Source organism: Delphinus delphis, chromosome 11 (genome assembly GCF_949987515.2).
Source record: "Delphinus delphis chromosome 11, mDelDel1.2, whole genome shotgun sequence".
NCBI lineage: Eukaryota > Metazoa > Chordata > Mammalia > Artiodactyla > Delphinidae > Delphinus > Delphinus delphis.
This window is the reverse complement of record NC_082693.1, coordinates 97,525,711-97,553,184: the sequence shown is the minus strand read 5'-3', so window position 1 is coordinate 97,553,184 and position 27,474 is coordinate 97,525,711. Positions and strand designations below refer to the sequence as shown.

The window sequence follows — 27,474 nt, the reverse complement described above, 5'->3', positions numbered from 1 at the left end:
ACCACGATAACACAGATCACAGCACGAGGAGCCATGTCGATTTCAGACAGGACAGACTTCAGACCAAAGCAATCTATCAGGGATAAGGAAGGGCATTACCTAATGGTAAAGAGGTCACTTCTCCGAGGTGACATAACAATCCCTAATGTGTACGGACCTAACACAGAGCAGGAAACTACGGAGGCAAAAAGTGACGGGGCTGCGAGGACAGAGAAATCCATCCTCCTAGCTGGAGGCTTCAACACCCCTCTCAGAAACAGATCCAGCAGGCAGAAAATCAGGAAGGACACAGATGAACCCAACACCACCATCAATCAACTGGATATAACTGACAGCTATAGACAACTTGTCCAATGGCAGAATCTAGATTCTTCTCAAGCTCACGTGGGACATCCTCCAAGACAGACCACGTTCTGGGCCATAAAACACACCTCGACACATTTAAAAGAACAGAAATCGTACAATGTCTGCCCTCAGACCACCAAGAAATTAAACCAGGAATCCGTAACACAATGATAACTGAAAACCCCCAAACACACGGAGATTAAACAACTCCCTTCTAAATGACACAGGGGTCAAAGAAGAGTTTTTAAATATTTTGAATTAATGAAAATGAAAACGCCAACGTCCAAATTATCAGGATGCGTCGAAGCAGTGCTTAGAGGGAAATTTATAGCACTGAATGGATACATTAGAATATAAAAAGTCTACAAGCAGTCTTGTAAACTTCCACCTTAGGAAACTAGACAAAGAAGAGCAAATTAAGTCCAAAGTAAGCAGAAGAAAAAAAATAAGAATCAGCAGAAATCAACGGAATTGAAAACAGAAAAATGGATGGAGAAAATCAACAAGAGCAAAAGCTTTGAAAAGATCAATAAAACCCACAAGCCTCTAGCCAGACCAGCTACGGACAAAAGAGAGAGAAGACCCAAAGGACTAACGTGAGAAACGAAAGCGGGGACATCACTACAGACCCACGGATCCAGCTGTGTTTGGACAAGGAGGGGGTGCCCCCGGAAGTCATCCAGATGAACCTGGAGGAGCCGCCCCCGCCCCCAGCAACAGTGCCATGGATGAGGATGGCGTTACTGCTGAGCTGTGCTGGGCGTTTCACAAACGTTGTGTCCCTTCATTCCCAGCATTTGTTTGTGGTGTCTGGTCTCTGCTCCCCATTGCCCGGTGAGGAAATGCGGGCCCCGGGGCTGCATTATTTGTGTACCACGCTCAGATGCAGGGCTGGTACTCAGCTTCTGGGACCCCAGTGAGAAGGAGCTTTGATTCTGCACGTGAAGCATGGGGCACATAGTAGGCCCTCAAAAGATATGCTGACCAGTAGCTGTGACCTCAGATCCATCTGGGACTTGAAAACAGTGGGGACAAGTTCACCGCAGGGCTGGGACAAGGCCATTCAAAGTGGAGGCCAAGGCGAGAGCAAAGGGTTGTGGCTGGGGGTAGGGGTCGCACCCAGGAGGGATAGAAGGACGCTCTGGGGGAAAATGGGGCCAAGCCCAGAAGCTGCATGAGGCACAGCGACCACCAGGGGGCAGCACCACCCCGGCCTGGCCGCCACCCGGGTGCTGTTCATGGGATCAAGATGAGACCTTATTCCTTGGCTTGAAATCCCAGCCTCATCACTTCCCGCCCCCAAGAGGAAGTGCACCATGGAGGACTTTGTGTCGATTTCTCCTCGTTATCCTTCGAGGAAACAGGCCGAGGGATGCAATGTCCCGCCAGTCGCTGCCCTGCGTGGCCGCCAGGACGACCACCGGCTCCCACCGAGTGTAGCCCCTCGACCCTTCTAACGTCCACATTCATCAGCCCCTTCTTTGCTCTGGAATCTTCAACCAGCTGCCCTGGGCCCCAGGACCAACCTCACAGACATAAATTTAGAAGGACTTCCACGTGCATGGGTGGGTTCAGGACAGTGAACAGGGTTGGGAGCCTGTCAGCCTCAGGGAAGGCCAGGCTCCCAGCCATCACAGCTCCGGGCAAGTGAGGACTCTACTTCCCCACCTGTAACATGGGGTTGTCCTGGGGCTGTGACAGTGAGACAGGCTGGCAAACTGTAGGGTGCCGTGCCCGCCACAGGGCTTGGGGCGCAGCAGTTTGCAGAAAGGTCCTTCGGAAATGTCTGGAACTGCTGTGGGGAGCGGGAGGCGGTGGCCCCCAACCTCAGTGACTGACCGATGGGGGAGTAAAGGCCTGGCCCCGCTGCCCTCGAGGGACACTCTGTCCACACTCCTGGGCTCCCTGTGGGCTCCCGGGCCGGCCTTATTGTGAAAGAACCCACACCTTCGTCCAGCTCCTTCTCAGCCCCCGCTGCTTCCTTCTCCCTCCCAGGTTTCTCCTGGGAGTCCCTCCCCACCCCCGCCCTCCCCCACCGTTGAGAAGTCACGTGGCCCCACACCCACATCTCAGGCTCTGTCCCCAGGGAGCCTGGGACATGCCGCCTGTGCCCGTCACCGGGCTGAGCGCAGCCCCCACGGGCCCCGCGCACCTGCAGCACCAACAGCATCTGCACGACGGCGGGGGGCACGCGGGCGCGGGCCCGGGCCAGCGCGTCCTCCAGCTTCACACTGAGGGTGATGATGTTCCGGAAGTGCAGCAGAGCCAGCTGGCGCACCGACGGCTCCTTGCCCTGCAGACGTGGGGGCCGCCGCTATCACGTGAGACCCTTGCTCCCCTGCCCCCACCAGTTCTGGGGCCAGATACAGGGACGGACCACTGACCGCCAGATCCCCTTCCACTCCGTCCTCCTCCCCAGATGACCCTCGTTCTGCGGAGAGAGGGCCCCACGCGGCTCCCTCAGGCAAGGGAAGGGCGGCTGTCACGCACAGAGCCCCTACTGCGGGCAGGGCACGGCCTACTGTGTGCTAAGGGCTTCCCAAGGTTCTGAGCATGGAGCTGTCCTTATGCCCGTCTTGGGGGTGGGGAGCAGGTTCTGGGAGGTCCGGGGGCGAGCGCAGGCGCAGATGGCCCACACGTGGCAACAAGGGCAGAGGTGTGCCCACCCCCAGGCCGGGATCGGCTGTCCCTGTGGCCCAGGAGCCGCTCACCTGCACCGGGTAGAAGACGGCCTGCAGCGTGGGCAGCACGTCGCTGAAGAAGAAATCCCAGGTCTCTGCCAGCGAGTCCAGCAGCTTCTGTCCTGTGGGCACAGGGACCATCACCATTACCCCAAGGGGCGCCGGCAGATGCTTCCCGCCTTCCCAGGTCGCGAGTCACTTCTCCTGGCAGCAGGAGGACGTGGGAGCTGAGGGCCGGGCCCTGGAAGGCCCCCCCACCTGCCAGGGTAATGGGCCCGGATGCCCAGCTTCACCCCCCTGAGTCTCAGCTGCCCCACTAATAAAACGGGGCTGTAGCAGGGCGAACCCCTCAGAGCCGACAGGAGGAAAGGAGATGAAGCAGGGCCTGGGGCAGAGAGGTGCCAGGGGGTCCGTTTCCTCTGCACACAAACCCTACAGGCACAGCCCGACAGGCGCTCCACTCACACCCTTGTCTCATCCGCCCTCCCCCTCCTTCCGCCCACCCATCGGTCTGTCCCTCTGTCCACCTGACAGACATTCACACAGCAGCTATGCTGTGCCAGGCCTGGCACTGGGGACCCAGCTGAGCCCAAAACTGCTCCAGTCTCACCACGTGACAGGGCAGCGGGACAGTGAACAGCCACCCTGGCGAGGGAGGAGTGACCCCCAGCGGGCAGATGAGGTGCCTGGGCCTCAGAGGTGCGGGTCTCTGCCTCGAGGGCCTGCGTCCCCACCACCCAGGCTGCCTGGGCTGGGATCTGGGGAGCCAGGGAAACCGCATCCAACAGCAGCAATGGTCCCAGGCACGAGGGGGTCACGCAGGGAGAGCTTCCTGGAGGAGGTGATACCCAAGCTAATTCAGGAGGACCGTTTTGCCTGGTGGACTGAAACCCTTGGCACATGAACCATGGAAGTACACGTGTGGAAAGCAGGCATTTGGACAAGCTCTGTGGGCCTTTCTGCCGGCTCTGGGGAAGCAGCAGCGCCAGTCACAAGGTGGACAGACCCTGGGGGTGGGGACAGCTGAGGTGCCCCCCAGCCGGCTCTGCACTCCCCCAGGAAACGCCAAGTGCTGAACCCTCAGCCCCTCTGCCTGGAAGGAGCGGAGAGCTGGGATGAAAGGCTGCTGGGTCAGGATAAGCAGGCCTCCGGGACATGTCGCCGAGGCCTCTGCTGCTTGGCGGGACCCCACCTGGAAGCCAGACTGGCGGTTGGCTGGAGAAACACGGCCGTGGTGGCGGGCATCCCCAGGAGTGGAGGGGCCAGGGCCACGGGCTGGCCAGCCTCCCAGAGCGCACCGCCCATGCCCGACTCCTCAAGGTTTCCGTGGGAACCAGGAGGTCGGTCAAGGGCCTTTGCCTCTTGTGCTCCCTTTTCCTGGGCTCTGAGCCCCCCAACCCCTCCCCCCCATAAAGCCCCCGGGTCTGTGTGGGTGCCGGGCTCTGGGAGGGGAGCCTGGTGGGGGTGACCGTGGTGAGGGCGGGTCCACCTTTCCATGCAGCCCGTCTGCCGGAACTGGAGCGCCCTGGCTGGCGGCCAGCTCCTGGTCCGACCGGGGGCCCACAGCCCACAGCGGGCTCTATGGAACCCAGGACGGTGGGTGCCCATCACCCGAGGAGCTCTGCCTGCATACAAAGGTCCCTTGAGGTCCCCGCCGTCACCGGTGAGAAGAAAGGCGGCTCAGTTCCCCAGGCGGCCATGGGGCGGCTCTGGGCGCGGGCCAGGCGGCGTCTGCGGAGCGCAGGCTGCTCTCCAGCCCGCGGGGCGGAAAGGGGATGTCGTACAGTCCAGGCCCCGCCAGAGCCACACGCCGACCAAGGGGCCAGGAAGCTCGGCTCCGTGTCCTGGCTGGGCTCTCTGCTGCCCGGGAACTGCGGTCTGGGGACACCAGGGTCGGCAGGGGTGAGTCAAGCACACGGCGTCGAAGTCCCGCCCTGGGGCCCCAGGGGGTCCCTCAGCCCGAGCCTCAGTGTGGTCCTCTGTAAAATGGGCGTGATCAACGTGTCCACACTCAAAGGCCAAAAGCTACCCTGTAGCAAGTGCTCAGCTGTTAGCCTGGCGCTGACTAGCGGGCCCGCGTGGTCTGAGGCCGCGCCGACGCTCAGGACACACGCCACCCAGCGGCCGTGCCCTTGAGCTGGATCTCCCAGGATGGGGCGTGGGTCAGCCTGTCTGTCTTCCTTTCTTCAGTCCGACTGTGCAGGCCCTGGAGACGGAATGCACCAGGCTGATCTTAGCTCAGATCTTAGTGGTGACCAGAGGGCAGTCGGAAAGGCCACAGCAGGAGCTTGGAGGAGGGTGGCCAGGCTCGGAGGAGAGCGTGTGAGGGCCGTCGCAGTGCAGTTTGGTGGCCTGACCTTAACAGGCTGGGATTCCTGCAGGGCAGGCAGAGCCCAGGGCCCGGAGCCTGCAGAAACCCTGGGCTCCCCCTCGGAGTCCCAGAGCGTCCGGCTGCTGAGAAGCTACCCCCGCTGCAGCTGAGCCCACCGAACCACCACCTTGAATGTGGCCCCAGGGAGGGAGGCCTCCACCTCAAGGCCCCTCCAGGCCTCCCACTTCCAGGAATCACTGTGCTCGGGTTCAAGGTCTTGCTGGAGGCTGGAGGGGGGCAGGTGGCCAGGTCCTGGGCTGCCCCTCGTGGGGCTACCCACCACCTCCAGCAGAGGCACGGGCTGAGGACATGGCTGGCCGCAGGGAGTAGTCTTAAGGAAGAGCTCTCCCTGGGACCCGGTAGTAGGCAGAACGGGGAGGCTCCCAAGGCAGCTCCTCGGGGTGTGATGTCAGCCACTGTCCCCACTGCACTGGCTGAAGGGGGGCAGATGTCCTCTCGATGTTTCGAGGCCTGACTCAAAGGCTGCCGCTTCCACGCAGCTCTCCCTGACTGCCAAGGTGGAACTAGCCCTTCCTTCCCCAGGGCTTCCCTTCACTTTGACATTCATCACAGTGGACTCTCACTGTCTGGTCCATGTCTGTGTCCCCAGCTGGGCTGTGAGCCCCTGCCAGGCAGGGCCTAGGTCCATCTCCAGGTCCCCAAAGGCTACCTGGGGCCTGACCTGTAGTGAGCACATGGGTGGAGCCTGTCTAACCCCCTGTGCTAAGGTGGGGACAGAAGGAAATGACAGTCTGTGGCTGGAAGGGAACCGGAGGCCGGGCCCCCTGGCCCCCAGCCTGGGGCTCTGTGCCTGTGCCTGAGGCCAAGGGCGGTTGGATGGGGTCGGTGCTCCCTCCTGGGTGGCCTGGCGGACACGGCCACTGCGGGCAGGACTCCACCAAGCCACACAAAGCGCCTCTTCTGCTAAGGTCCCAGCTCCCCTGGGCCGGAGCTGGTGGGAGGGCAGGCACTGCCAGAATGTGCTGAGCCTGCTGGCTCGGTGCTGCCCCCTCCAGGAAGCCCGCCCGGATGCCCAGCGGCCTGTGCCTCCTGCCCCCACGTCTGTGGTCCTCACAGCCCTTCTCAGGCTCCTGCCTTGGCTGCTTCCCCTCGACACACGCAGAGGCGGTGCAGGAGGAACACAGGACACGGGGCTCTGAGTTACGCTGAGCACCCCAAGCCTCGGTCTCTGCCTCTGTGAAATGGGCGACGACCCGTGCTTCCTGGGGTCACTGAGAACTCGAGGAGGAACCTGGAGCAGCACAGAGAGGAGTGCAGGCTCGGGAGCCAGGCTGCCAGGTAGGGCTGTGGGGCTCAGGCGAGTTACTCAGCCCCTCTGTGCCTCAGTTTCCCCAAGTGTTCAGTGGCTACAACAATGGAAGCTTCTTCACAGGGTTGTGGGGTGATCTAGGAGTCAGGCAATGGAAACTCTCGGACAAGCCCAGCACAGGGTGAGGACGTGCGGCGGCTGGTGCCTGGTACACAGAGGGAGGGTCGTGACCTGCACAGGGCCTGACACACAGCGGGCCCGTAGCAAGATGTGCCGGTTTGAGCTGCGTCTCCCCCCATAATTTGATTTCTCTCTACACCAACTCACTCCTGCCGGGAAGTGTACACACAGTACTTGTCACCCCCAGCCCATGGGCACAGGGAGCCCAAGGGTTCCGGGACCGGGCACATCCTGCCAGGGCTCTGGGCCTGGCAGAAGGAGACAGCGGCCGGCCAGGACCTCCCTCTCCTTGCTGGGGCCCGAGCTGGGCAGCGAGGCCAGCTGTGACTTGTGGGCCTGCCCCTAGAAGGGCAAAGGGGGTGTGTTCTGGAGTCGGGATGCCCTGGGTTCGAATCCCACCTCCACCCCTTACGTGCACTGTGGCTATGGACACGTTGAGGGCCATCGCTGCGTTGTTCCCCATCTGTGAAATGGGTACAGTGACCCAAAGGCCTCACAGGGTAGGTATGAGCATTAAAAGAGAAAATTTGCCCAGAAAGCCCCGCACCAAGCCTGGGCCCCAAACCCTGGCAGGGAGCCCACATCCGCTGGTCCTCCAGGCGGCAGCTTCCAGCTCTACCTCTTCCCCCGGGTCTAGGCCAGTTCCCCTCCGGTCCTCAAAGATCCTGATGGGGGTTCTCCCAGGCTGCTGGGACAGGGTTCACGGGGGCCAGAAGCCCTCGTGGGCAGTGAGGTGAAGCAGGGGCCTTCTCCCAGACATCCCTCAGCCCTCCTGGGCCCCAGCAAGATGGGGGGCAGATGCTCTTCCCAGCAGGGTCCCCTCCCGGGGTCAGATCTCAGCCCTGCTGCCCTCGAGACATTGCTTCTGCCCCTCTGGACTCTCTCGACCAGAAGGGCCACACCACCCACCCACAGCCCCAGGTGGAGCCCATGTAAGGCCACGGCTCCCAGCGGCCACCCCGCGAGCAGCGTGGCCCGGCACCCGGTCCCGGCAGCGGCCACCAGACTCACCTTCGTAGAAGCGGATCTTGTCTCGCAGGATCACCATGCCTTTTGTCAACAGCTGGTTCTGCAAGGCACACGTGGAGATGCTGTCACCGCCCCAGGGGTACCCAGGGCCCCCAAGGCTCCGCCAACAGGCAGCCAAGGCCCAGAGGGGGAAGGACTCACCGACAACCCGGTCCAGTCGTTGCAGAGCTGGAACCTCAGCTCCCCGGGCGCACGTGGGCAACTGACCCAACCAGGCTGTCCCAGATGGGAGGTGGTGCGGGGACCCCACCCTCACCGCCCCCAAGAGACAGGCCAGGCCTGGGCCTCCTGTTTCAGGCTCAGCGGGCGGGCAGGCAGCTGCCCCCGCATCCCACAAGGAAGGAGGGACTTTCGGGCAAGAGGGGCCCCGGGACCAAAGGCCTGGCTTGAGCGCTGCCATCACCCACTGCCATGAGGCTCCAACGGCAGCCCCCCTGCACTCTCACCCTGGGCGTGGCTGAGTGACACCCCGTGGTCTCAGCAGCAGTCATAGCAGCCCGAGAGTAGAAACAACCCGGGGACCACAGACGGACGGATGGATAAGCAAGACGTGGCCTCGCCGCACCGTGGAACACTACTTGGCCGTAAAAGGGGATGAGGTTCTGATACGAACAACATGGACGAACCTCGAAAACTCTGTGCTCAGCGAGAGAAGCCAGACACAAAGAGCAACGCGCTGTGAGATCCCACTGACATGAAATGTCCACACAGGTAAATCCAGAGACAGAAAAGAGACTAGCGGTGACCTAGGGCTGGGGGAGAGGGCAAGGGGGGTTACCCAGCTATAAACATGCGGTCTCCTTTTGGGGTGATGAAAAAGCCCTGGCATTAGCAGTGACGGCTGCCCAACCCTGTGAATACACTGCATACCCCTGACCTGCACACGTTCAGCGGGTGTGCAGTATGGTTAGGTGAATTACACCTCAATAAAGCTGTTAACTTAAAAAAAACCAACCCTAAACCCACAGGATGGGAGGAGCCGCAGGCTGGTCCTCACTTCGCCCTCCCCCGGGAGGGTGGGCACGATACTCCGAGGCTGCGTGAGGACGCCCCTGCCTGCAGCATCTCTGCCTTCCTGCCTGTGCGACCTCGGGGGTCCTCTCCCTTCCCCGAGCCCCAGGGTTCCATGTGTTCATCCACTTGGCAAGCCTGCGGCCGCAGCGCCTACCACAGCTCAGCCTCGGCGACACTGGTGCCACGCTAACATCATCACCACGCGGCTCAGGGCCCTGGGGTTTGCAGATGAGCCACCCGTGGGCTCTGGGGACCCACCCCGATGCTCCAGGAGGAGGTGGACAACTAATCACAAAACTGACCTCGAGCCGCGCCACGTGCCAGGCAGGGTGGTGAGTCCTCACCTGCATCTCACCGTATAACCTACCCAACAACCCACACTGGCTAGACGGGGGAAACTGAGTCATGGCCAGGCGGAGACCTTGAACCCAGAGCTCCACGTACCCACCGGGAGCCAGTGGCCCCTACCCCCGCCCTTTCTGGCCAGCTCAGGAAGCAACCCCTCAGGAGAGCACAGAGCACCCACCTGTAGGTACTCCGTGAAGAAGGACCCCAGCTCCGTCTTCAGCAGCTGCCTGTGGGCGGGAGGGCAGGAGTCAAAGACCCCACGGTGCCAGTGAGGGCTGGGGGCCGCCTGCAGCGGGAGACCCGCCCCCTTAGCCCAGTGACGTGAGGACGTGACTAGATATTTCTCTGAAGATACACAAATGGCCAATAAGCGTGTGGGAAGATGCCCCATCGTGAGTAACCAGGGGGACACGAACCCAAACCCCGAGATGGTACTTCACCTGCACTAGTGCTGTTAGAATCAAAACCCCAGGCGGAAAAGAAAAAAGCCGGGCAGTAACAAGTGTCGGTGAGAAAGTGGGGAAATCGAACCCTCACTCACAGCTAGTGGGAACGTAAAATGGTGCAGTCTCTGTGCACAACAGCTGGGCGGTTCCTCAAAAGATTACAGGTAGAGCCGATATATGACCCAGTCATTCCGCCCCAGGTGCGGACCCGAGAGCAGTGGAAACACAGATCCACACAAGGTCTCCTACACAGATGCTCCCAGCGGCGCTGCTCACAACAGCCAAAAGGTGGAAACGACCCAAATGTCCATCAACAGATGACTGGATAAACACAGTGGTGTTTTTCACACAACGGGGTATTCTCTGGCCATAAAAAGAAACGAAGCGCTGACACCTGCCCCAGCCTGGATGACCCCGAGTGTGGAGGACCATCACGCTGTGAACGAAGCTAGATGCAAAAGGCCACACGTACGTAGCACGACTCCATTTATATGAAATGTCCAGGATATGCAAATCCATGGAGACAAAGTTGACTGGTGTCGGCCAGAGGCTGCTGGGGGAGGTCGGGTAACCGGGAGAGACCGTTAAGGAGTACAGGCTTTTTTTGGGGCGGGTGAGGAAAATGTTCTGGAATTAAATAGTGATAGTTATACCAGCTTGTGAATGTACTAAAAACCACTGAACTGTACATTGTAAAAGGACAACCTGTATCTTAAAAAAACAAAAGCTATGTCTATTTGGTGGTGGCCTGGGGCTGGGGGGAGAGGAGAATGGGGACTACCTGTCTATAAATATGGGGTATCCTTCTGAGGTGACGAAAAAGCCCTGGAATTAACGACAGTTGCACAACTTGTGAATACACGAAACCACACACACACACACACTCACACACACTCACACACACACACGCGTATAAAATGGCAGAAAACAAGAATGACGGCCAGACATCAGAGCCTTGTTACCCTGCACCATCCCCGGCCCTTCTCATGGCTGGGCAAAGCCGAGGGATGCAGAGGCATATTAGGAAAATGGGGTTCCTGGGGCCCCACCCCTGAGTGGCCACATGAGCCCAAAAAAAGCAGGACCCCCTGCAACGGTCACACACATCAGGCCTGGGAGAGGCTACAAGCCCCTGCTGTGACCGCAGGCAGCCCCTTTCCCTCCCTGGGCCTCGGTTTATCTGTCTGTAAGGGCCATTTAGGGTTGGAGTGGGGGGACCCTGCCCCAATTACCCTTTTACTCCTGCCCCAAGCTGATGAGGAGGTTTGCATATTCTTTTGCTGCAGGGACAGGGTGGCACAGGCCAGGGCGTGAGGGAAAGAGCACAGAGGTGGGAAATGCCTCCTTGCGGCAGCTGTGACCCCGGGCAAGTCTCTCGACCTCTCTGAGCTCCAGCCTCCTCCACTAAAACGCAGGACTAATGCCTCGGCTCCGCAGATTCCCTCAAAGCTGGTCCATGCTGGGCCCCTTCACAAGCGCTCAATTCTCAGCTATTCACAGGAAATGAGGGGTACTCGGCGGGGCTGTGATTGCTTTTCTGGGAACAACACTCCCATCATTAGGCAGGTGGGTCCTTCCTCTTTTTTTTTTTTTTAACTTTATTTATTTTTGGCTGCGTTGGGTCTTCGTTGCTGCGCGCGGGCTTTCTCTAGTTGTGGCGAGTGGGAGCTACTCTTTGATGTGGTGCACGGGCTTCTCATTGCGGTGGCTTCTCTTGTTGAGAAGCACGGGCTCTAGGTGCGTGGGCTTCAGTAGTCGTGGCTCACGGACTCAGCAGTTGTGGCTCGTGGGCTCTAGAGCGCAGGCTCAGTAGTTGTGGCGCACGGCCTTAGTTGCTCCGTGGCACGTGGGATCTTCCCCGGGCCAGGGCTCGAACCCGTGTCCCCTGCGTTGGCAGGCGGATTCTTAACCACTGTGCCACCAGTGAAGTTCCAGTCCTTCCTCTTTTAACAGAACAAATACGCTTTGTGATGCTTAACACCAGCGGGGCATGTGGGCGTTATCTTGAGCCACTGTCCCAGTCCCTCCCTGTTTCCCCTGAAAAGGAGTCTTCAGGAGGGTGGGGGTGAAGGCCACAGGACAGGGCCTGGGGTCAAGGTCCACGTGGTGGTCACCGCCCACCTGGGCTCCAAAGGCAGAACCTGAGGCTGGTGGACCCACGGGGTGGGGGGGGCAGGCCTCCCACCTGGCACAGCCCTCCCACCACTTACAGACCCAGGCCTGGATGGGACAAACGACCACTCACCGGACGCCCTCGTTGAGGCTGAAAAGCTCCTGGTCGGGCAGCCCCTTGCGCTGGAAGACGGCAATCACCCCGTTGTGGATGCTGCGTGGGGGACGGAAGAAGAGCGCTGCTGTCCAGAGGCCCTAAGACTCCTCCCCTCCTTCCCTCTCCCACTGAGCCCCTCCTGCTCTCCTCGAGGAACAGAAGGGGCCCGGTCAGAAGCAGGGCGCCAGTCCTTTCGCTTCGAAGGCAGGCCTGGAGCACAGGAACTGGCCGCCCCATCGGACCCCATCCGCCCCAGAGCCTCAATTCCCATCTTGAGCGCCAGATCCTGGGCTCCCAGCCCCAGCCTCCCTGGAGCCCCAGGCCTGCCACCGGTCACCTCTCCAGGCTGTCACTGGGTTACCTTCCACACACTCTGCCTCCCTTCCCATGTTCTTGAACCCTCTGCCTCCAGGCTGGAAACTAGGGGACACCCTCTGATGGTCTCTCGCACCCCCAAACATAACCAAGTCCAACTGGCTTTCTCACCCTGTGCTTCCAGGTGCCTGTGAGCCAGCGCCTGCCTCACTGAACTGGGTACCTGTGTTATCTGCACCTGGCCCCACTGGGGAAGCTGCCCTCACCACAGGACCTTTGCACATGTCCTTTCTTCTGCTTGGTCCCCACCCTCACCCCCCACGCCTGTCTACGTGGATCCTTCCTTCAGGTCACAAGAGGTCACAGCGTTTACAGCACTTGTCAGTGTGCACCTACATGTTTATCTGGGACTCGTTTGACTGATTGGTTCCCACGGCCATCTATAAACCTCGGCGCACAGGGCCCTGTGCCGTCTATGACTGTGTGCTCTCACCTGGCTCAAAGGAGCAGCCTGGTAGTTATCTGGTGAAATGCACCCTGACTCTCCCTGGCCCTCCAGGTCCTACAGACCCTGAAGCCCCAACAATCTCTACCCGCTAGATCTCTGCTGCACGCTTCTCTCTCCTCCATGCTCGCCTGGCCTCTGATCGCACAGGCACCTCCTCATGCACTCAGTGCCCCCTGCCCTGGGCCCTGCAGGTACAGCCCAAGGCCTGAATGCGGCATTCAAGGCTCGTCTGGAATGGCCCCTCCCCGCATTCTCGGGCACCCAATGCTCACAGAGTACTGGAGCCGCCAGGGGAGCCACAGCTCAGGGTCTCTGTACCCACTGCCCTTCCTACCTGGGGCGGGGGGGCTTTATGCTATCTACTAGGCAAGGAGCTATTCATACTGGAGCCCTGGCTCAGAGGCCACTGCCTCCAGAAGCCCTCCTGACCGCCTCCCTTCCCCGTGCAGACGTAGGTCCCGGCACTCTGCCGATTTACTTTCATGTTAGCCCTCACCACCGGCCATAAGCTCCCAAGGGGGAGAACCAGGTCTGGGGGGCTCCACCGCCCTCCACTCAGGACTGGGTTGCTGCTCTAAACTCACCACTGCAGACGAGCTGTGTGATTCTTGATGGACAGGGACAGCTGGACACGTGCTGCCGTTCACATCATGGAGTAGGTGGGGGCCCCCAAGCTCCTGCTGCCCCTGTCTGCTCTCACCAGCTCCACCCTTCCCAGCAATGTGGACTGGCCGCCCACTTTGCAGATGAGGAAACTGAGGCTCAGAGGGACCAAGCTCTGGGAGGCCACAGAGCTCACCCAACCGCTGCCCCCTCTCCCCACGGAGCCAGGTGTGGGCAGGGCTTCCAGTTCCGCACCCTGGAAGGGGCAGGGCAGGGGCAGGGCCCCGCACCCCAGGTGGGTGAAGGCAGCTCTGAGCAGTGCAGGGACGCGCCCCAGGGGTCCACAGCTGGTCCCGACCAGGCCAGGCCAGAGGCCTTGTCACCTGACCCGACGACGCCTGACTACCCAGGCACCTGGTGTTGAAATGTTGCTTATTCGCATGTCCAGGCACACATGCCCTCTAACTTCTGTTTCCTGCCTGTGAAATGGAGGCTGCGAATGTGCCCGCCCCCAGGTTGCTGTCAGGACGAAAGCCCGGCCGGCGCCGAGCCTTGGTGTGGTCACGGCCGGGGCTGTGCTCGGCTCTGTCAGAAGTGCCTGGTGAGGGCTTCCCTGGTGGCGCAGTGGTTGAGAGTCCGCCTGCCGATGCAGGGGACGCGGGTTCGTGCCCCGGTCCGGGAAGATCCCACATGCCGCGAAGCGGCTGGGCCCGTGAGCCATGGCCGCTGAGCCTGCGCGTCCGGAGCCTGTGCTCCGCGACGGGAGAGGCCACAACAGTGAGAGGCCCGCGTACCACAAAAAAAAAAAAAAAAAAAAAGTGCCTGGTGGGCTCCGGCGAACAGCTACAGTAAGGCTGTTCCCCATTTACAGTCTGACGGGAAGTCTAATGGCTGCCACCCTGAAATCCTAACAGATGCGGACTTGTGCCCAGCCTGGGGGCTGCTGGGGGCAGAGGTCAGACCCTCCCAAACCTGCAGGAGCCTGGGAGCTGGCAAATGGGGCGTCCTGAGCATGGCCCCGGGGGCCCGGCCCCTCCTGAGGCTCAGAGGGGCCTTGCCAAGTCCTCCCTGGGGACCAGGTCTCCACCAGGCCGAGGGGACAGCGTGGGGGACCCTCGTCAGCCTCCCAGGCCTGGCCCTGCTCTTCTCACCAGCCTTTCCAAGTCCCTCCTCCCTCCTCCTCCAGTAAGCCTTCCGGAGGGAGCGCAGCCCACTCTGGTCCCCGGCCCGGAGGCACCTTAACCCACAGTTTTGGATGGGAAGACGGGCTCTTTGGACAAGTCTTTCCCCGAGGCCCTCAGGGGCCCATCGCCATCTGTGTCACTTGAACCGCCCACCCCTGGGTCTGAGCAGTGCTGGCCTCCTCCTGCCTCAGGGCCATCATCCTTGCTGTTCCCGCTCCCTGAGGCTCACTGTGACGTCAGGTCCCTCCCTGCTCACACCTGTGTGCAGACAGCATTTGATCCCAGCTCCTTCGCGGGGAGGGGAGGTCTATTTGGTTTACCACTTAGGCCTGGCTCCCCCCAGCCCGGGTCTCGCACCACCCTACGTGTATCTGAGCAGCGCCCCGGCCAGCCCTAGGGTCACCCTTGAGTTCTCCTATCCACACCCCCACCCAGCCCGGCCTCCACCCTGGTGGACCCTGCCCCTGCCTTTCCCACCTCCAGCCCCGAGGCTCGTTCAGGTGCGGGCCTGGGGTTGAATCCCAGCTCTGGGCTTCCCTGCTGCCCGCCTCTGGAGACTGGACCGTGAGTGCCTCAGCTTCCCCCTCCATACAACGGGACTCAATCGCAGCCCTTGTGGGGTTCCGTGTGCCACGGCATCATCAGCAGTGACTGCGGGGGGGCAGGATATGTGCCCCCGGAAGCATCCCACGGCCCAGCCATCTGCCCCGGGGTTCCTCCATCTCCTTCTAACCACACCATGAGGTGGGGACTGTGACAGCCCAGGCTGCAGAAGGAAACACTGAGGCTCAGAGAAGCCAGCGGACGGCCCAGAGTCACACAGCTCGACGCCCGGCAGGGCCAGAAGGGAGCCCGGGGCCCACCGTCCTCCTGCCCCCCACAGCTGCTCAACCTGGGCTTGGTGGACAGGCAAGGCCCCGCTCCTTCCCGTTTCTCTGCAGCCTTCTTTCCAAAGTCCAAGTTGGGTCAATAACAAAGCCCTGCTGTGAGCCGTGGGAGAGAGAGGAGGAGGGGTGGGGAGAGGAGAGGCCCTCATGTGACTTATCCCCCCAGACAGAAGTGAAACTCCGGCCCGGGGCCTCCCACACCGAGGCCCAGCCGGGGGCACTGGGAGCAGCCCCCTGGAAACGGCAGGCGCTCCGGGGCACTTCTGGGTGAGGGCCGAGCAGCAGCTGACCCATCACCTCCTCTCTCCGGGCCTGTCGCTCTGCCCATGTAGGGAGACAGGAGGGCAGTGACAAGTCTCAGCATCTGTCACCTGAGCACGGGCTGAGGGGAGATGCCAGAACCCTTAGTGGGGACCCACGGCATGCAGGACGGTGCCAAGGCCTGCTGCCACCAGGGGGGCCGGGGGCCCTGTGGTCAGGCTTGGGGGGGAAGGGCTGATGGTGAGGCCTCTGGGGGGACCCGCCTGTAGCAGCCCCGGCTCGGCTGGGGCCGGTGTGGTGCTGCGAGCCGGTGGGACCCCAGCGGGGCGGGTCCCTGGCCCACCGTCACCGGTCTCAGTGTTGCCCACCTGCCCCCACAGGAAGGTCCGGCAGAGAGTGCGTGGGGGACCCCGAAGCCTGGCCTCTGGGGGGACAGACAACACACCTCCGGGAACCCTCGGAGAGGCGGAGAGGCCTGGAGGTGGAGCTCTGCCCTTTCTCAGGCCCCACCCTGCTCTGGCGCTGCCTCTGGAGCCTCAGAAATCAGAGAGGGGGGCAGGCCTCCGCCAGGTGCCCGCCTCACCCTCTCACTTGGTGTCCCCAGAAGGGCGACCCGGACCCCGAGAGGGGTTAGCGCTTCCTCGAGCCCCTCCCCCTGCTGTCGAGGCCTGGCTCTTTCTCAGGAGCTGGCCTGTGGGCGCGGGTGGGCGAGGGTGGGCGGAGGCGCTGGGCTCCACCGGTGTGCCCGCCTGGGCTCCCACCCCGGACAGCCCAGGCTCTAGTCCCCCCTCTGCCCTGTCCATCCAAGGGTGATCAACCCTTGGGTCGATAAAAAGCCCTGCTGTGAGCCGCCGGAGAGAGGGGAGGTGGGGTGGGCAGAGGAGAGGCCCTCATGTGACGTATCCCCCCAGACAGAAGTGCAACTCGGGCCCGGGGCCTCCAACATCCTCATCATTATCCCAGGGGCCCAAGGCCAGCCCTGAGAGAGGAAGCCCTGCTTCGCTCTGCCCCGGTCGCCCCGGGGGAAGCACCCACAGGCCTCCTCTTCACGCCCAGTGAAGGCACAGGGGAGGCAGGCAACTCGGAACCCAATCCGCCCCCCTCCGGGCCTCAAGGTGACCCTCTGGCAGATGCGGGTACTGAGGGCACCACTCTCAGGCCTGCGGGCCGTTCCCACGCTCACCCTGCTTTCAGTGCCCTGGCCCTGGCTTACACGGCCCCCAGTTCCCAGCCCTGCTCCTCCCTGGGCTCCAGGCAAGAACTCAGAGCTTTTCTCCAGAGCCCCACCTGCCCAGGGAGGCAGACGCCTGACTGCGCTGACCCCCCGTCCCGACAGGCTGCAGGGGGACAGCAGGGTGCCCACGCCGCCCCCATGGCTGCCTGGCCGCACAGTCCCACCCGTCCAGCTGGAGGGCAGGTTCTGGACGCTGGGCTGGGGGCCGATGGCCCTGAGCCCCGACTGCTGGGGGAAGTGAGGGCCCAGGGCGCAGGGCGGGGAGGGAGGGAAGCCCAGCACACGAGTGTCCTCTGGCTGCTGTAACCAAGGCCCCCACACAGCGGCTGCAAGGCAGCCAAAGGCTGGCTTTTGACAGCTCTGCAGCCGGAAGCTGTGTCAGTGTCACAGGGCTGGAATCAAGGTGCGGCTCCTTCACGCTCCGGGCGAGAGTCTGCTTCCCGGCCTCTCCCAGCTCGGTCAGGACTCCTCCCTCCATCCTTACAGCCAGCAGTGCGGTGTCCTCAGCCTCTCGGTTCCCATCCTCGCGTCTCCTTCTTGAACTCTGACCCCTGGGCCTCCCTCCCATTAGCACCCTTGTGGTGACACTGGGTCCACCTGGACCATCTCCCCATCTGAGGGTCATTTACTTAATTACATCTGACAAGTCCCTCTTGCCGTGTAAGGGAACGTATTCACAGATTCCCAGACATCTTCGAGGGCCGTGACTCTGCTGGCCACTCCCAGACCGCCTCAGAGCGGCAGGGGGCTCAGGACCCAGGCCCGACTCAGAGCAAGTTGTCCGTGAGGGTTGGCCGGGAAGCCAAGCACCGGCCCCCCACTGGCCTCCACCCCCCAACTCCCAACCAACCGGTCACCCTGAGGGCTTCAGCCAACCTCCTCCGGCCCCTGAGACCCCATGAGGCGGTGGCAGAAGCTCTGGACTTAGACCTGGGCAGTGCCCACACCTCTGGACCTCAGTATCCCCATCTGCAAGATGGGGGCAACAAGTCCCACCTTGAAGGCCGTTGCAGGGATGAAAGCAGCTTCTCCACGCCTGGGGTTGGGACAGGGCCCGGCACAGGTCAGGGTTGGTGGGCACCGCCGTCCAGGGGATAGAGCAATCACAGGCCCGGTGCAGGACGCCCTGTGGGCTTTGGCCAGCAGTGGCCCCGTCCAGGACCAGGGACGAGCAGATGAGGAGGGAGGGCTGCACCTCGGGCTCTCACCACCAACCCCCGCCTCGCCCGGCCCCAGCAGACACCAACTCACACGTGTCCCTGGGCAGCGGCTTCAGGTCAGGCCAGGGTTCAGACTCAACGTGAGCAGGGGCTCTTGGCCAAGTCCCTCTCCTTCTCTGGCCTCAGTTTCTCTATCTGGATGCTAAGGACCATCAGCCCAGCCTCGGAGGTGGTCCCGTGGGAACGAGAGGGCGTGCGCTCCACCTGCGCAGGGCCTCTGCTCTCACAGCCAGAAGGCGGGTGGGCGCCAGGCTCACCAAGCCCCAGGCATTCGGGCAGATCCAGGCCTGGCAAGGAGTAGGGCTCCATAATGGTGTACACCCTCTGGCCCAAACGCGGGTACATGGGACTCCTGCCCGCCCCCCAGCGGGCCCCTCAGCTCAGTGACCTTCGTGCAGCTGGGGGCCTTGCACACGCGTGGGGTGCACACCCGGCGAGGAGCTAACTGGGGCCAACACAGGGACAGACAGGGACACAACATGCCATGCCCGGGCCCTTCGGGAGGGAGGGGATCAGGGGCTCCAGGTGGGAGTGACAGGTTAGCCTTCTAAGCCAGCCCTGTGCCCTCCCCTGCAGTGCCCTGGGCCGGGCACAGGGGGCAAACCCGCCCCGCAAAGCAGCAGCAGGGGCTTAGGAAACAGCTTCTGACGGTTCTGTTCTAGTTTCCGGTTTGTGAGTGTGGCCCAGCCGGCCGGCAGCCCGGCACCCAGCACTCAGACCTGCCCTGCGCACGTGCGGAAGGGAGCCCGGGCCCCCTCTGTGTGTGGTCAGCACCCGCGGTCCCCCTGCTAATCCACCCCTCAGCGCTCAACACCACTCTCCGGACCAGAGCCGGAGAGTGAATGAATGAACGAATGAGCGAGTGGCTAGGTGAGTGCACGGATTCCACTATCACGGGAGCAAGCTATGTATTTTGCCCCATGTCCAGATGAGGAAACAGAGGCACAAGGAATTTAGGGGATGGACCCAGGGTCCACTGTAGTGGGTTGAACAGTGTCCCCTAGAAATTCATGTCCACCTGCTACCCCAGAGCTTATGTGGAAACAGGGTCTTTGCAGATGTAATTAGTTAAGAATCTTGAGACCAAGTCATCCTGGATTTGGGGTGGCCGCTACATTAGGGGGCCCAATGACTTTCTAAGAGAAAGGAGAGGGAGGTTTGGACACAGAGAAGGTGGCCAGATGAAGAGAGAATCGGAGAACGGGGTGATGCAGCCACAGGCCAAGGAGCCACTGGGAGCTGGAAGAGGCAGGAAGGAGCCTTCCCCGGAACCTCCAGAGGGAGCGAGGCCCTGGCGACACCCTGATGTGGGGCTTCCGGCCTCCAGCGCTGTGAGAGAACGAACCTCTGTGGTTTTAAGCTACAAGTTTGTGACAATTTGTTACGGTTGCCCCGGGAAGCTAACGTGGTCACGTGGAAAAAGGGGGTTCATCTTGGACTCAAAATAAGGAGTCTACAACCTAGCAAGGCAGGACCTGTACTGTCCCGCCCCCCAAGGCTGTGTCCTGGGGGGCCCCGGCAGGGAGGACTGCGAGGATCGGGGCTGGGCAGCTAGGCAGCGACCAGAAGAGGCCCCGACCTCCCCGTGGTACCTGCGGAACGCTGGCGGGGAAGGCACTGCCCCTCCCTGGCTCAGGGCCCCCTCTGCCCAGGGAGAGCGGTGGCTCCGCTCTGCGGCGTCCACACGGGCAGGCTTCCTGGTCCTCTCTGCGTCCCCCTCTGCACCTCTATATGGGGCGTGGTAGTCATAACTCCCTCCCTGGGCTACGAAGGGCACCAAGGGCCGTGAAGGGGCCCGGCACGCAGGAGTGCCGCATGGCAAGCGGGGCTCGTGGGTCCAAGGGCTGGGCGGCTCGGGGCCTTAGAGACGCCGGCTGTGGGCCGGGCCGCTGCCCTGCAGTCTGCCCGGCCGAGGCACAGGATGGCACTGAAGTTTGAAAGTTCCTTTAAGTGAGAAGCAGTGGGGGGGACCCAGGCGGCCTCTCCCTACAGGCACCTCCCTGAGCTCCAGAAGACTCCGAGCCTACCCCAGGGTGCCCCCACCTCTGCCTGGAGAACCCCTCAGCAGGAGAAAGCTGCTGGTGGTGAAAGCTCAGGGACCAGCAGACGCCTGAGGGCCCCCCCAAACCCTGTCCCTACAGGCCCTCCCTGACACGAGTTTGTCCCCAGCACGAGTTGGAGCTTGAAATATAAGTTACGGAGGCCCTACCACGTGCCAGGCACGTGCTGAGGACTTCAATACAGATCTTCACATTTAATCCCCACAATGGCCCATTTTACAGAAAAGGAAATTAAGAACCAGGGAGGCTAAACAGCTTGCTCAAGCACACGCAGCAGGGAAGAGGCAGAGCTGGGATTTGAACTAAGTCTGTTTGGCTCCTTGCGCTAAACCACGGCAGAGAAACGAGGAGGGAGACCGCTTCTCTCCGCAATTCTGCGAGAGGAGGAAACGCCTCTGAAGGCAATGTGCAGTCACTGAGCTGATGATATTACCCAGCGAGAGTCCTTCCTTCTCTGTCCCCACACCGGTCCTGTAAGAAGGAATGTGTACGCCCGCTGACCGATAGGGAAACTGAGGCAGGCTCGTCCCAGCACTCAAGCAATTCGCAACTTGGCAGGGGGCAGAAGACAAGCACGCGACTGGACGACGGCGTCCTGCCTAGTGCACAGAGGAGGGTCTCGGGCTGGAAGCCCTGTGCCCACCATGACGCTCATGAAACGACTGATGGACAGAATAAATGAGTGTCCACACTGACAGCTGGTTTTCCGATGGCCAAGACCACAGACGGTGGAGCATCTGGCAGGGTTTCACTGCCGGGTGTGTGCGGTGACGGGGGCACAGCCCCCTGGATAGCCTGCCCTACTCTCTTCTCCTGCCCTCCCATTTTCCCTTTGGTGGAAATATCTATTGTTGAAAAGGGCTCATGAGCAAACACGGTGGGGAATCCCACTAAATAAATCGTCTCTTTTCCGGAGATCCCAGCCTTGCTCTTCAAACCAAGTGGGAGGGAGTGGTGGGACTTCCCACGCCCCTGCTTGTCTGGGAAGGGCCCGCGGGGGGAAGGTCGTCTAAAGAATGCCGGGCAGCTGCTGCACCCCTGCTGACAGCTGGGAGGGCAGGGGGCCGCTCAAGGGAAAGCCACCCGCCCACTGCCGACCAAAGGGACCTAAACGCAGAACAGGAAGCGCAGCGGCAACCCACCGACTGCGCCCGCGAGGTTTATCTGCGAAATGGGATAAATACTTCCTGCTCTATTTACCTCCCAGGTTGCCATGAGCACTGGAGCGAAGACGTGGGAAGACCCCGGGGGGAGGGCGGGGGAGGCTGGCTCTCGGGATCCAGGCCCACCCCACCACCCACCAGCTGGGCGCGTTGGGACCAGCCCCGGGTCTGCGGTCTCGTCCCTCCGTTCTAGAAACACGTTGCACTAAACTTCCCTTCCCGTCCGCACAACTCCGGCGGAGCAAGTTCTCTACAAACTGTAAAGTGCCGCGCTGCCCCCCAGCACAGTTCCTCGCTGGGGGCCGGCCCTCGCCCGCGGACCTGCTCCAGGGCTCCCCCTTCCCTGGCTCTGGCACCCGGGGCCAGCGGCCCGCGGGCCGGCCGGGAGGGCGCGGCCTTACCTGTTCCAGGTGGCGTTGGCGCAGGCCCGGCGCTGCTGCGTGCCCCGCTCGTCCGCGGCGGCGGCGGCCGGCTCTCTCTTGCCCAGGTCACTGAGGCTGGGCGAACTCATGAACTTCAACCTGCGGAGAGTCCTCATGGTGACCCCGGCGACAGGCTCCGCGCCCACGCGCGCCCGGCACCTCGCCCTGCGCCACGCCGCGCCGCGGGCCCCGGCCGTTGCGGCGCCCTCTACGAGGAGACTTGGGCAAAAGCAGGAAGCCGAGCGGCCCTCCAGGGTCCCGCCCCGGCCCCACGCCTCCGCCCCGGGCCCCGCGCCGGCCGCCCCGCCAGGTTAATCATTGCTCGGAGCGGCCGCAACGTGGAGCTCCCAGAGCGCTGCCAGTAGCGCGGATTCGGCGCTAAACGGGCCCGGGGGCGGGGTTCAGGGCTGGAGGCGGGGTTCAGGGCTGGAGGCGGAGCATGGTAGGCCCCGGGGGCGGAGCAGGAGAGGGGCGGAGCCGAGGCGGGGCCTCAAGAAAGAGGGCGTGCGCAGAGGCGGGACCAAGCTGGGCGGGGCCACGAGCTGGGGGCGGGGCCGGGGCCTCCGCGGCCTCGGCCGCCGCATCCCACTCGCCCCGCCCCTCCCCCAGGCAACCCGAGTCCGCCCTCCTGGGGTCGCACTCTGGCCCCCTCTGTCCTTCCAAGGGCCACCAGTGCCCACAGGAAATCAACACGGACGACCGCACAATCCAACCCCAAGCACCCACCCAGCGCCGGCTCCTGCGGCCACACCCACACGGTGCTCAGCTTCGCGCCCGCTCCCAGACCCCTAGTGCAGTGGTTATCTTTCCCCTTCTTGCCATCCCTCCCCACAAAGGCTGTGCCCACACAGATCCCTCAGGACCCCGCCACGTGGACACAGACTCCTCCGTGGTTATCATGAAGACTGGGTCGAGGTCTTCAGCCCATTTTCCAGTTGAGGAAACTGAAGCTCAGAGGGTGAAAGAACGTGCCCAACGTCATGCAATCGACCAATGGCAAGGCTGGGCCTAACTCAGGCCTCCTGAGCACACGGCAGGGGACTCCTCCAGCTTCCGGGGTCCCCGTGGGGCTCCCTCCCCCCTACCCCCTCCATCAGACAGAGCAAGACAGTGTTGCCGCCCTCCCCTACTTCCTTCATTTCTTTCCTGAAGCAATGCCTGTGTCACCAGAGCACGGGCCTCATGTCTTCCTATAAATGCTTCCTGCGTGAATCAGAGGGGGAGAGGAGGGGCCAATCCTAGAACCTCAGCATGGGACGTGTGCTCAGAGGCCCCCCAACCATGCTGTACAGAAGAGGGAACGGAGGCCCAGAGGCCACTGGGTTCCCGGGGTCCTCTATGCCAGGGTGTGTGCATGAGATGCCCCTCCCCAAGGGCAGAATCAAAGCACCTGCCCCCCGGGCCTTGTGGGGCTTGCTAATTCAGTCTGACACGGCATAGGTCGACGTTATCGTCCCCACTCAGAGACAGGGATCTGCTCCTCGGTGTGGAGGAGGTGGTGCAGGGGGCCTGCCTCAGCCCCCCCGGCTGGGGCTCTTTCTGCTGAATGCCCCAGGCAGGGTGGGTTGCCAAGGCCAGGCCGAGCAGCCAATGAGCCTGTTTTGTGGCTCCAGGAACCAGGAGAACCTCATATAAGGTGTATGAGACCCTGGTGAGGAGACGTCCAGTGAAATCAACCAGCATTTTCCGAGCACCTACTGCGTGCCAGACATTACCATCATCCTAGGGGGGCAGAGTCATGCCCGGCAAACCCCCTGACCCTGAGCTCCAAATCGAGGGAACAGAGACCTTTGACTCCCCCAGAACCCATAATCCCCAAGGCCGAGACCTGCGTGACCCAGTGTGAGTGACAGACCAGGAAGGACTGAACTCTCAGTGAAGCCCCTGGTGGTTTCTCGCCCTTTTAGAAACTTCTGTGGAGCCCGTCTACTCCTTCCACTTCCACTGTCACCTTCCCAGGCCAGGACAACAGACACTCCCTGACCTCTCTCCCCGGGGCCACACAGGTCACCGGACAAGCCCATCCTCTGGGTGGTGGCTGGAGTGCACACTCACACGCCCCTGTGCTTAGAGCTCCTGCGTGTTCCCACTGCCCCGAGAATCAGGTCCAGAGCCTGGAGTCCAGAGCCAGAGCTTGGAGGGCCTTCCCTGCCTCTCCTGGCTCCCCCTTCTGACCGCCTTCACCCTGGGTTAGGCTCAAGGGCCCTCTGGTCATCTGGTGAGTTTTCCATGCGATGCCATAAGCCAGGAGGGCTGGGACTGTACTAACTGGTTCACCACTACATTCCTGAGCCCAGCATGCAGTAGACACGCAGTAAATATTTGGTCAAATGGACGGATAAGCATCTGTCTCACAGGCAGGAAGGGATTCAATGCTTTGTAAAAGGTACCACACTGGACAGAGATAGAACCACTGTAACTGCCTCTGGTGCAAATGCAGCAGAGAACCCCCGGGACTGGCTCAGACCCCGGGTGGACGGGATGAAGGATGGTTTCCCGAACTGGAGGCAGACTCGCGGGGGAGGGGCTGGCTGCGTTTGCTTGGCACCCTCGGGCGCGAAACACTCAACCACCGGGAGGCCCTTGCTGGCCGGAGCGGCCGGCTGAGTGCGGAGGGAGGCTGGACTGCTCTGGATGGGGAATCGAGGGAAAAATGGAGGTGCGTGGTAAGGGCAGCCCACGGTGGGAGGGCAGGAGAAGACAAGAAGAGGAGGGGCTGGGAGAAGAGGCCAGCAAGAAATGCCAGAGGTGGGGACGGCTGAGGGATTTAAAAGCCATGCACACCCAGTGTTAAGGAATCAGCTTTAGCTGCCCCCTGAAGCCCGCCGCAGACTTCTGTAAGATCCGTCTGCACCCAACAGTCCAGTACTGGGGGTGTAGTGGAGACCCAGGCAAAGGTGCCGCCGCCCTGTGTTTGGGCTGGCGACAGGCAGGGAGGGGCACGGGGCGGGGAGGGGGGCTGGACAGCCAGGGGAGCAGCCAGCCCCCAGGGCCAGAATCTGAGGCCGAGGCCAGGAGGAGACAAACCCTCCCACCCCCCAAAGCAGGGGGCAACTGGGTGGCCGATGGCCAAGTCCAGCCCTTAAACGTGTTCCGCGCAGCCGGCAGTGCGGGGAAAGAAAACAAAAAACCCCAACTGCATGCAGCCAAGGTTCTACAATGGAGAGGCTGACATAGAAACCCTGATTTCTGGCTTCCTGGGAAGCATCAGATGACCAGGCCTCCGGGGCCTGAGGCCCCACGTGACCGCTCTGGCTGAGCTGCTGCCCCGCAGGCAGGCACGGGCCCTCCACTCACTTACAGAGCCTTCCAGGCCAGATGAGGGGTTGGGGATTGAGCAACCGTACGGGGGGAGGGGGGATGCTGCGCTGGGCCCATGTGTGTCTGGCACTCAGGGATGGGAAATGCCCTCCATTCAAGGGAATGGGAGACGGGGATACCCATCATGCACCCCCAAAGCTGCCAGAGTAACCCTGCCCCGAGAACCGTGCCAGGCCTGACAGCATCAACCATGTCCTCTCCTTCAGGATCCAAACTTCATTCCAACCCCTCCCCGACCAGTGGGGTGTCGGGAGCTGGTACAGGACCCTGGTCACTAAGCGGGACCGCCCCCCGCAGGGCTCTTCCTTCTGCTGGGAGAGGGAGCCCTCGGTTGGGGGGCCAGAACTGGGGTCCACTGGCCCTGCCACCAAGTCAAATGACCTCTAGGGCCTCGGTCTGCCCATCTGTAAGATGCATGGGGTTGAGGGTTGAGGGACAGGGGAAATGAGACCCCATAAAGCCTTTCAGAGGCCACGTGCTCCCCGTAGATGTGGCAGGAGATGGTGACCTAGGTGTCTTTGGTCCCTGAGGTATGACTGTGCTGAGGAGCTGGCCAGAGGTTTTGTCTTCACGGGCACCGCTCTAGGGCTGGCAGTGACCTTTAGGATGGGCTCAAGGCACTGGGACTTTGCATCAGGAAGTCCCCTGGGGCTGGGACAAAACCCCAGTCAGGACCTTTGGGAGTGGGACCTGGGATTTCTCAGGAGCACCTCGGGGACTCTTGCGTGAGTCCGTGGGGTCTGCAAACCCCCGAGCCTGGCTCAGCCCCTCACGTCACGGATGGACGGCCTGACGCCTGGGGAGAGGACTGCCGTAAGTCCGTGCAGCTCTGGAACCCAGGCCTTCAGACCTCTAGGCCACCGGGGTGAGGACACGAGCGGGGAAGAGACAGCCGCCAGCTCTGTCACCTTCTTGTCCCTCTCTCGGGTGCTGACTTCAGCCGGCCGCTCCCTGCCCGCCCCAGGCCTGCCCACTCTGAGGGGCACGTGCGCCCCCTGGTGGCGAAGGCTGGTGCTCCCCACAGCTGCCTGGGAAAGTCCCTCCTGCTGGTTGGGGACCCCCAGGGCCTGGACACCCAGGCAAGGGCTTGGCAATATGCCGGGCGCAGGGAGCCATGCGGGGAGTGCTCGGCCCATCCCTCCCTTCTCTGGGATGGACAGGGATGGGGACACACCTGCCCCACGATGGGCCGAGGTGGGACGAGACCATTCACGTAGTCGTGGGGTGCACGCCAAGGGCTTGCTTACTGCCGACTGTGACGGTCGCACTGCAGAAAGAGCTTCCTGAGTCAGGGCTAAGCCCACGTCACCCTCGGTGACTCCAGCCTGGTCATCTCCGAACGCTTTGCAACGCGCCGGTTCCGCCCCAAGGCTGCACGGCCGGTCCTCCTCCAAGGCTGGATGGGCGTCGGCCCACCAGAAGCAACATGTGTGGCATTTCGTGACTGGGGGGACTTATAGATGCTCCCCGTGCCAAGCCTGGGTTGGGGGCACCAACACCAAAGGTGGGTGGGTCCTACCCTCACGGTGCTCCGGAGGAAAAGTCCCTTCCGGTGGCTTCAGAGCCAGTGCCAACCGTTATCACCCCGATTTCACAGATGGGGACAGTGAAGCTGAGTGGGGTTAAGCTACCTGCTCGAGCTGTCAGCTAGAAAGTGCGGGAGTGGGGACACTGTGCTGCTGGGGGACGAAGCCCACCTCCCCAGTGCTTTAATAAACGCTGAGAACCTACTACATGCCTGGCGCTGTTCTCGGTGTCGGGAATACAGCAGGGGACAGGAAAGACAGGGTCTCTGCTGTCATGGGGTGAGCTCGCCGTCCCATCCTAGCTCTGTCATCCGACACCTCCTGACATGTTCATGGTCCCCTCAAGTATTCTCTCTACCAGCTGAGCCCCGACTCCCACCCCACGGCCACCAGGACCCCTCCTGGAGCCCCTTCCCCACACTAGTGGTCTCTGTCCTCTGCTCTCAGAACACTCCCCTTTCCTTTCACTCTGGATCCCACTCCTGGGGTGGGTCAGGGGGCTCGGATCAGCAGAGGTCCCTGTTCTTAGATCCCACAGGGCATCCACAGGAGACTCTCCAAGCCTCAGTTTCCCATCTGTAAACGAGGTCTCAAACAATCAGTCCTCAAGGCCCCTCCCGGGCGGGTGTTGTGTAACCCTGATTCTGGTCTATAAATAGGTGCCCCGTGGCGCAGTGAGGGGAGTAGAGCACAGCAGAGATGCCAGGCTCCACGGCCCCCCGAACCGGGTCTGCTCCCTGCTCGGCCACCTCCCCTGCAAGCTCCTTAGCCCCCTGAGCCTTGGACTCCTCTGCAGAATGTCCCTCCTAGGGTGAGC

The 27,474-nt window shown here is 62.0% G+C and overlaps 1 protein-coding gene across 4 annotated transcripts in view; it reads right to left on the bottom strand.

Annotated features, from left to right (window-relative positions):
- PRR5 (proline rich 5) overlaps nucleotides 1-27,474 on the bottom strand; it is a 51,113-nt gene that overhangs the window by 3,603 nt on the left and 20,036 nt on the right. Inside the window, exons 2-7 of one of the 4 annotated variants that reach the window (XM_060025807.1) lie at nucleotides 21,790-21,909; nucleotides 11,930-12,010; nucleotides 9,417-9,465; nucleotides 7,859-7,916; nucleotides 3,057-3,148; nucleotides 2,498-2,638 (exon numbers count right to left, since the gene is read on the bottom strand). In XM_060025807.1, coding sequence (XP_059881790.1) covers nucleotides 2,498-2,638; nucleotides 3,057-3,148; nucleotides 7,859-7,916; nucleotides 9,417-9,465; nucleotides 11,930-12,010; nucleotides 21,790-21,899 — 531 coding nt within the window. In that variant the 5' untranslated portion in view covers nucleotides 21,900-21,909. Of the gene's footprint in view, nucleotides 1-2,497; nucleotides 2,639-3,056; nucleotides 3,149-7,858; nucleotides 7,917-8,502; nucleotides 8,635-9,416; nucleotides 9,466-11,929; nucleotides 12,011-21,789; nucleotides 22,178-27,474 lie in introns of those variants that run through there. The other 3 variants (XM_060025806.1, XM_060025808.1, XM_060025809.1) reach the window with 3 other exon arrangements.